The 10,635-nt window shown below is 36.1% G+C and overlaps 1 protein-coding gene across 1 annotated transcript; it reads right to left on the bottom strand.

Annotated features, from left to right (window-relative positions):
- Positions 1 to 643: 643 nt before the first annotated feature.
- On the bottom strand, positions 644 to 7,715 carry LOC149805632 (uncharacterized). The gene is made up of 2 exons (XM_089950271.1): positions 7,561 to 7,715; positions 644 to 5,570 (listed from the first exon to the last, which is right to left on the bottom strand). The coding sequence occupies exons 1-2, from the start codon at positions 7,588 to 7,590 to the stop codon at positions 4,635 to 4,637; spliced, it is 966 nt and encodes a 321-aa protein (XP_089806397.1). The 5' UTR covers positions 7,591 to 7,715; the 3' UTR covers positions 644 to 4,634.
- Positions 7,716 to 10,635: the final 2,920 nt, after the last annotated feature.

Raw genomic sequence — 10,635 nt, 5'->3', positions numbered from 1 at the left:
AGAACTGGCATCAGAGCGACTACCAAAGCTAGGACAAGCTAACAGGTTTACTTCATGATCTTCCACTTTTTTCAGCTTTGCTTGTGTATAATAGCAACTGATAGCAATTTTTAAAGTTGATGCCTTACATTCTGCGAAGCAAATATAACTGTTGCTACTCAAAGTCAATGGCAACTGCACTGTCACTGACCTCAATTTTTTTTTTTTTTTTTTTTTTTTTGTTGCTTGTCGAAGACCGGTTATCTCGCTAACAGAACACTGACACTTTGGTAGTTTTCAAGATATCATATATACGAATGGATATTGCTATAACTTTGCCCTTTTTCAAGGTTAGAGGAAGTGTTAGTAGGTAGTAGGTACTCGATTTTCTTCTTCAGAAAATTTTTATAGGGGAAACATTGTTGATTGGTCAATTAATTCAACTTAAGATCATCCTTAATTTCTACCTTTCTTTGCTGTTTCTTTCATTTTTTTTTCTTTCTTTTTTACCGTAAGAAATACAATTCTTTAAATCGAGTAAAAGGGCATTTTGTAAATGACAGCATTGTTAATTGTTTATTGCTTTGTAATTTCTTCCAGGAACTAAGTGCGAGTAGAATGACACAACAACTATTTATCAAAATGAAAAATAGACAACACATGATGGAATACAATCGCATTTTATCAAAGTGTGGCTATATATTTATTAATGTATTGTGGTTCACTGGCAAGAGCAATGGTATATACAAGCATACATGTAAATGAGTCGCAAAGAAATAATTCGTCACAACTATTTGACATTTTGACAACGATAAGGAAGACAGAAAACGAACTTTTAATGAAATAGTCTTTCATCATTTGCATGAAATAACAATCATCCATCATATATCTTACATGAAAGCAATCAAATACACAGATTAAGTAATTTAACAAGAAACTTTTACAAAATGATTATTGCACCTATCAATCAACATTACATGTGTAACATTACTCTATGAAAACCATGAGACGATCTCAATACTGTATTTCTTTACAAAAGTGACGAAATGAATTTAACAGTTGATAAGGTGTGGAAATTGTCCAATCCATATAATTTTAGCTTTTGAAATGCTAGCAAACTTTAAATTGAAAGCGATGTTGATATTTGTTTTATTAAATTCAAATAATAATTCATCATGACCAGTATTTAAAATCTTTCTTTGATTCATTTAAACAATGATGTGTAGACCAAACATTGATAGTACTGAAATACAAAAATGCACGAGATCTACCATATGTGATCTTCAGTTCTTCAATTCGCATCGAGATAAACTTGGCAACTCTGAAAAAGGGTACAGATAATATAACCCTAGTGAGGAAACTGGTGTTTCCATCCCCGTCCGTCGTTTTAAAGATACCTTTTATATTCTCTTCATATCATTAGAGGCCACCAAAGGGTTCTCTTTATTATGTTTAGTTTGTTCCATACTGATATTTCCGACTGTTGTTATTTATTGAAGTAACAATAATTCTTTATTGGACTGTCTTCCTCGATTTCATTCAAGAGAGCCTGACTATAGTAGGAGATTTTTCTACTAAGCACGGTCGACGTAAACGGAAGTGTGCGAGACAAGAGTAATTTTTCAACGATGATATTGTATCACCGTTTCACTTTATGTGCATGCCAAATGAAGTGGGTAGGGGATCGGTGTAACTGTGCAGTACAGCAGTTTTAAAACAAAATGCATGACCCCAGCCCCAATAAAACGTATCATTAATGTGCTTTAAATAATTGATTTCATCTGCTCTTTGAAATCTTTCATAAATGAGACACGGGTCTAGCAGATCCATTAGAATCTATACATTTCATCAGATAACTTTATAACTTTACGTAAGTGATCTAGCGTTAGACACTGATGTTCAATGCATATTTTTATATCGCACACCGTGAACGGAACTAATTTGTATTTTAAGGACTTATTCCTGATAATATTCTTAATTGCAGCGATATCAATAATTCCAATCTGATTCGAATTCCATTTACACTGTATAGAGAAAAATACTGGAAGGTGCAAAAGAGTGTGTATATAATTGAAGCACATACCTGTGGGTTTTTTTTAATGGAGTGGTGGTTAAAAAGTCATTTAATGTGTATGAATACATATCAGCCTTACGCCCTGAATGTGTCCCAGCGCTATATCAAACTTGTTCTTTCATCCGATTCAGAATAAACATGTATGTAGTTTTGTGTACTGTAATGGACCAGGTGGTGGTGGTGGTGGTGGTCGGTCGTCTTAATATTATCATTATTACTGTTAGCATTTAAAATTAAGAGCGATGCGTGAGCAAAACTGAGTTGTAGAACATATTTAAAAGTTAGATATAGTCAGCGGGCATAAATGCTTCGTCAAATTACGCCATAAATTCTTCGGTGCCTATCATCGAGACATCTGACTGCATTGTAATGTATTTGCGAAATTCCACGTGACCACTCACCAGCACTATCGACCTATTGCAAATATATATTACGTTCTTATTGGAGGGCACTACTATTGGCAAAAGTAGGTCATAGTCACCTATTTTCAGGGTTAAATGATTGCAGAAACTTCTTGTGTATATTTTCGTGAAATCTAATTTGTGTGTTCACGTTTGAAATGACAACATAATGACAAACGGTTCGGGTAGGCAGAAGTGAAATAGGTACATTTCGTGCTCCACCGAATGCCATTATTTGCATCACAGTCATAAAAGATTAACGTAGACGCAATGACCTACCTTTCTTGGGATTATGTTCCGTGCGAAGCATGCTAGTCGTTACATCTGCAGAATTTACTGCTAGTTCATTCGTAATACATACTATTACATTTGTATCAATTAAACGCGAAAGTAGGAAAAAAATCTTTAAGTTTCAATTTGACTTCATGAATCGAAAATACAATAACAGCTCTGCTTTGTACATGTTAACTCGCGTCTTTACTTGGTACTTTTCTAAAATAATAGTGTAATAAATTTGGAGTATGCGCATTTGGTTATAGCGCCACGTTTGAAGGAATTCTTAGATTTTTGTGATTACTTGTCTGATTATCGGAATTTGGTGCAATATAAATATTCCTTAGCCCGAAATAATTAGCCAATTACTAGGAGCAAACGTCACTGAGTGAATTGTTAGTGAGTTTCCATGATGCCATGGTTCTCTAATTGTGATTTCAGATCTAAACCGAACGAATGTCCCTAAATAACATAGTCCCTATTAAAATCTTATGGTGTATACTGCATTGGTAGCATTTACGGTAGGAAACCGGTAAATTACACAATGAAATCAATAAGGGACTGGACAGATACCCTTTATGTCGCCATAGTGGCAAATGTGATGCAGTTGTACTGGCGAAATATGCCTGGAAACCATGGATTGACTGGCCTAAGGTGGCGTAGTTAAAATAGTTACCTGTTTTAGGGGATAGTTGTATAGTTTTTACGGCGTGAACTGCTGGCGGTACGGAAACCAAACGAAGAGAAACCATGCAGATGTGCGGTTGATAGCTATTTGGCAGGTTCTGAGATCAATGGTCTTGCACTGATTATAGTAAAATTCATGTATAGAACGGACACGCCGGGCTTTCTAATTTACAACTGAAGTTGTATGGAAGTCTTTAGAAATTTGGGGTAAACTTATGACTTCTAGTGGGAATCGCGCCAGGGTTTGACACCGCTCCTGGCTTGTAACAATTGTATTATTCTTGTAACTATTAGAGAAAGATAATTTGCCCACCGATTGTCAACCATTTATGTTGTTACATTTGTAATTAATGGAGAGTGTACGTGACTAGTCGCCAGAAAAGAAATAAACACACCCGCTCATTAGCAGTGCGCGTCATATACAATCAGACCATTTTTGTTTTGAAAATTATCCTCCAAACGAAAAAGTGTCAATTGGTAGCATATGTTTAAAATTTAATAAAATAAGGCTGAAAAATGTTGACTCTATGATCATTCGAACTGAATATGCTATACAGTGGCAGTCGGGTGGCCGACGAGTATTAGACCGTAAATGTCAGAGAAGTTTACTGAATGCCGTAATTACCAAACGCCTCACACCTTTACCCGGAATAGTACTTGTCGGCAGTCCATATGTATCAGTGCATTTTAAAGTTTGACTGACATACGGCGATAGCATAAATGAACGTCTTCCTTTTACTGTAATAGCTGTTCCTTACAGTAATATCATCCAATAAGGCAGTTCTGAGGTCATTTATGGTCTGCCAGTTATCATTTCGAGGTTATATCTGCACGGGTCGAACGCTCTGTTGCTAAAACTTCTGACATATAACTGATCATCATACTGACTAAAACTGACCAGATGTCAAAAGTTTGTGCCGACTCTTGAATTTCAGGAAGAACTTGTTTTTACAACTTCCAGGACTGGAGATGATATAATTCTAGAGTCCGAGTTTAACCCCGAGAATTTTATGTTTCGCAAAAGAACTTATTTTCGAAAGTTCAGTCAGAATTAACTTTTCTTTTAAAAGTCATTTTGGATCAGCTTTGAAAGGTTAGACCGTTTTAAACAAGATCAGAGATTTATTAGCTTCATGCAAGTTCTCTTGAAATAACTTGAGCAGACACCTAGAGTGTATCACCAGTATTGCATTTGTGTATCTTTGTTCGGAACTCCAGCTTCAATTGATCTCCACGTAATTAACAGAAGGAACTGCTGCCGATTTTTCAATGATCTGAAGTTCTTTCCAGATCTGGTTATTGGAAGGGATTCCCATGAAGGTACCCTTGTCCTCACGGGGAATGACCTTTAATAGGTCTGAATCTGTTTTTTGGAAGCTATGGGCTTTGACATCACGAAGTGTGACTTCTTTTCTCTTTCTACAACTGCTAATGCCAAATATTAGAGCCAAAATGACAATCACTGCGCATGACACAGTCGCTGTGACAATTATGAATTTGGTAATGGATATCATATCATGCAATCTGCTTTTTTGAAATGTAAACGTGGAGTTTATCCCGTCTATCGAATTCAAGATGTGAGCCTGAACTCGTGTTTCATTGTACGAAGAAGCTTCTGTCTCAGTTGTGTGCACTTTACTGGTGTCCTCGCTGTTAGCTACTGTGACATTTGTCCTTTCCCCTCCATTTTCCAAGATCAGTGACCTATGCCATTGATCAACTAACATACCATCACTAGAACTAATGACATCCGTTTGCATGCCGCTTACACCGGTTACAGTGGTTTCACTTGTCATCGTTGACGTGACTGAATCGGGAGTAAAAGGTAAACCGTCCCCTTTCCATGTTAATAACAAATTGAGTACGGTAGACCGCGGCTGAATGAAATCTTGATATGGTTCAATAACTTCTCCATTTCCATCACCAATTTCCGCTACTCTGCCTGTAGTTGAGGACAATGTTTCAGTATCTTGTGGTACAGTATTCAAAAGCTTTAATCCAGATGCTGCACTATGAATTCTTGATATAGTGTTGCCAGCATGCAGTTTATTGCTGGCAGTCTGGTTGTTCTCAGAGTCTTTGAAATGTATTGAACGAAGCCATTGAAACTTCTCATTAACTGATCTGGACCCAATGCCGAACGCAATCACAGTCACCTGCAACAAACACAAAAAGATTAAAAGATTAACTTCAACCGTCTTTTGGGTTCGGTCTTGGTTATGAAATATACATATAAATCACGTAAATTTATATATATATATATATATATATATATATATATATATATATATATATATATATATATATATATATATATATATATATATATATTGTGGAGAATAATCGGATTGAGCAAAGTAGCATATTAGGTTCGAATGATGATCATGTAATTAATCTCTTGTTTCTGCGTCCCCAGAAATACGTTACAACATGTTTCATGGTATCAAGTCTAGATCGTGCTTCTTCTTACCTCAAAGAGAGAGAGAGAGAGAGAGAGTTTGTCGTTTGGATTTTTAACGTAGCTTTAACTTTTTTCAGTCATGTCGCTACGATATCTTCAGTGTGGCAGTTTATAGTGATGTCTTACAATGGGACATCATGCTGCAGATATGTGGCATCATGTCCCACCCCGTCACATTATCCTGACACCAGACCGACTAGTCCTAACATTAACCTCTTCATGCTAAGCGCCAAGCGAGTCAGCTGCTAGTGCCATTTTTTTATAAGTCTTTGGTATACTCGGCTGGGGTTCGAACCCGCGACCTCCCGCATTCTAGGTAAACGCTCTAACCACTTAGACAACCAGGAGAGAGAGAGAGAGAGAGAGTACTAATACAATAAAGAATACGAGCATACAAGAGTCATACAAATAACACAAACATTTTTAGATTATATATTTTCTCTTAATGGAACTATACACAATTGTTTTTTATTACGACCAATTTCAAAACGTAGAATAACATAAATATGGCATCGCCACCACCTGGGTCGATGTAAAGCGTCTCTTTCTGCTGTTGAATTAATTAATCCCCGATTTGAAAGAAGCTTTTAGAACATCAACGAGGATATTTTACCAAGCGTAAATGTAATAATCAACATGTAGTTAATCATGACCAGTCGGACAAATTTACAAACACAGAAGCCCTAATCTAGACTGTCCTTGTATTGGTCATGTCAAGTGTTTAGATGGCAGGGAATTCCCCATGACCTAATCATCGTCTTATGAAAACGTAAACAACACACCTGAACGTGGTACACAAATTGCTCGACTGTTGGTAAACATAAACATGTTATTTAGATAAATATAAAAACAGAAGAACAATCCCGACTGTTTTGCAAAATAATGTATTCACCGAATACAAGTGTTACAAACTAAAGCTATTTAGTCATATAAGTCCAAACCGGGATAAGATATGGAATTTAAAAAAAATATATGTACAATTCACAAGACAGACATTCTTTATTATATTGTCGATCAATATTCAGATTGCTTGTTGTTTTGTTTTGTGTTCTGTTTTACTTGCTTTTGTGTGACTATATCATGCCAAGAAAATATGGTCAAGTTGCTTTTCCCAAGTACACACTCGGGCTGGTCTCGGTGGGTATCGAATCAGCGACTGTTGGATTAAGAGTCGTACATTCAACCAACCAAGCTAACACATCTCCACTCTGATTTACGGTCTTTAAAAGGTTTAAGCATGGAATTTTTGATGATTGACGTTTTGTGAAATTAAGTATTGGAAACAATATGCCCATTTATCGTAAATTTATGAAAAATACACGTGTATGCATACTGTTTGTATTTAAATTGTATGTAATACCTAACCAACATATAAGCAAGGCAACCTTGTGAATCAAAGACTTTAAATAATTAGTTAGAAATTATCTTGAAATCGCTCACACTTTCTTTCGTCGTTACTCACAGATATGTCGTGATTTTCCGTTTTCTAGATGATACAGTATTAAACAACAATGGATACTGTTCCACGAACCCCCATTCTCACTTGATCTTCATTCCTCTGCCCCTTTTCTATCTAACTGCGTGAGTGTATATATGTACCCACCTAAGTGTACATATATAGATTGATAAATGGAATGAAAAACAAGCTGTAAAGTCTTAAGATTAAAAATACTGAATATACTCACCAAATGGAACACAAATAGTCTAATTAACATTGTGGCGTATATGAATTATAAACCATACGATTTTGCGAACTTAATTTCCAAATGGAGTAAATCCGTATCTTATATTTAGCAATGAATTTCCCGTTTGTGTCTGACAGCTTGTTTCTTCTTTAATGATAGCAATATGTATCATGCGTAATTTTGCTAGTATCCGTGGGTCACGCCCACGTCAATATTACCTTATCCAATCAGGGAACATTATCTAAAAATAGTAACAGAAAATGCCCCATTTTAGACAGCTAAGTATTATTACGATTTATCATCAATCATCAAGCAAGTTGACCCCGGATGCCCTTTGTATTTAGCAGGTTTATCTCCACAAGATAGACACATCGTCGGCGCACCAAATAAATAAACTGGGTTTTTTCTTCTTCAATGACCTCAAGTTAGTTACTCTTCCTTATTCCCAAATGAATAATGATTAGTAACCAATACCAATTAATACGTAAACAGTTAAAATTTTCACATCTAGTTGGCTACTTATTCCTCATTTCCGACTCAGCAAATAAAAGGTTGCCAATTAACGCCGATTAAAAAAAGGAATGAACTAAACTGAATTTGAACAACGTTTGGGACATTCATATCTATTATTCTAACCCAATAGGGGAAACTATGAGCAGGCCTATTATTTTTTCGTACCAGCTAAATAACGCTGAATACCAAGAGATCACCGACAATATGAAATTGTTAAATGACGTGAACTCTTCCTTGGTTGTTGTTGTTGTTGTAGGGTTTAACGTCATTTTTCAGCACACGATATACAATACATGGCGGCCAGTATTAATGGTAGAGGAAGAACCCGGAAAGAACCACGGAAAGAACCATCGACCCACGAGAAGCTACTGGTATGCTTTCTCACATAACCAGTTAGATAGGGTTATCATATCGGAACCTTGGAAAGCGAAGATGATAATGAGTTATAAAAAATTGGAAACAAGAAACTCCATGCTAGTGTGAACTTAAAGAAGGATACATTAGTAGTATTTACGCGTTTAAAAAGCCTTCAATTGACAATGACTGTTGTCATAAAGTCAATGGAAGTAAGAGAAGTAACGGGCTTAAAGACCGACCCACGCAGGTATTTGATTCTCTCTAGTGAAATCAGGATCAAACAAAAAGTTGGGGGTGGGTGGGTGGGTGGGTGGGGGTGGCGAAGCCTCGATTCTGCTAATATTTTGTACCAACTGAACTTCAAAGGAATTTTAGAGTTTCTAGTTAGCTATCTGTTCCAACAGGAAGAAATTTTTAAAGAAAATTCGTGGAGCCGATTTCGAGAAATAGGAAGTTCAATATATGGTAGATATAACATAGCCCACAAAGATAGTACCTCTTTAGTCCATATGTGGACCCTTCAATTATCCCTGAAATGATTTTGACATAGATCGTTCTTTGAAAGTTTGTACGTAGGGATATAACAGAAGTATTGACGAAATTTGTCGAGAGCATCGGAGGATTATTTTTTTTCTTTATGGATACGGGTTGTATTAGAGCAATAGTATATTTGGTCTGATTGTAACCAAACCTTGCAATGTGTGAATCCCTACTTAGAGAAATTTGATTTCAAACCCGTGTCACTGTTTCTAGTTATGAGTCTGTCCCAACAAAAGCCAAAGTTAATATGTAAAAAATGAACAAGCCGATTTTAAGAAATTGGGGACTCCAAATGGGGGTGGGTGGGTGGAGGATTACAACACGAACAATATATATAGGTCCTAACATTCTCTTTTTATAGAGTTCTGACATAGGCTCTTTCTGAGAGTTAATCTCAAGGGAAATTTTCTACCCACGAGAAAAGTCTTGACGAATTTCGTTAAGAGAAAAATAAGGGGTAACTTATGGATATCTTGTATGAAAAACATATACAAATGTATGCAGATCAGTCATACTGTAATGGTGCAAAATGTTTTTGAATAATCTGTATTATAATTTCAAAGTGCTTTCTTTCGTGGTCATCGTGTCACATAAGCATTAAGATTGGCTCCATTTGAAACAGGTGCCGTAAAATGATATTGTTCACAACAGTTATTTATAAAGGCGGACTAGCGAGAATTTTTCTAACTTCTTGGGGAGTGACAACGAAACAAGTAATGTTGATTGACTTAGCTAAACGAGGATGGTTGTGCTCTCGGATGGTATTCAGAGTCTTAAGCTAGTTCCTTGTGTACAATTATTCAGTCTAAGTTTCTCTGGGACGCTAAGAAGCTGACTCCAAGGAAACATATCAATCATCTTTTCTTGTTACATAAATCATACTAAGGACAAGTGTTGGAAAGTTGTTTTGTATGTAATAGAAATCATATAGTGTAAGATCTCACGCGTCTCTTCTGACAAATTTTGAGGAGTAAATTATCTGTCTTAAATGATTAGTATCATAAAGATTTCATACCGTGTATAAAATATACTTTAAATTGATTTTTCCTATATCCGGAAATGTATGTCAATGAATCGCTAACTAGCAAAGTAACGTCGTGAGGACAAGGAGCGAAGCCTATTAATTTGTATGTAATTAAGTTTATCAATTCTCTTCAACCAAGAATCGAGCAATATGTGCCGACAAACATAGTTCAGGTGCTACATTTATAGCAACAGCGGGGTGTGATGGTTTCTTATAAAGAAATCTAATTATCTCATGGTTAGTTGGAATGCGGTAGCCGCTAACAAGACATCGTTTTATGATAATAGGATTGTGTATCAATATTAGGTTGCAAATGACTCTAGCTAGTTCTGCTGAATTTGTATAAACGATATTTGAGGCAAGAGAATGGAAATATTTGTTGATCCCATGAGAAGGACAAACTTGACATGCATTTTGCTCAGGTACTATATTGTATTTTAGAGGAAAGGAATTAACTCTAAACCCATTTATTGAACTGTGGGGAAAAAAGCACAATATGCAACCAAAAGACTGATGACTCGAATAGGCCAATGAGAGAAAGAGGAGGAAAGAGACGGAAATGCCGACCTATCACCAGCAGTAACCTGGAAAGACTGGAAGCACCAGGTAAAGCTGTCATGCTGGGAATTTGAGGTCAATAT

This window comes from Sinohyriopsis cumingii, chromosome 2 (assembly GCF_028554795.1).
Source record: "Sinohyriopsis cumingii isolate HCF-2022 chromosome 2, ASM2855479v2, whole genome shotgun sequence".
Lineage (NCBI taxonomy): Eukaryota > Metazoa > Mollusca > Bivalvia > Unionida > Unionidae > Sinohyriopsis > Sinohyriopsis cumingii.
This window is presented reverse-complemented; position numbering and strand designations above follow the sequence as displayed.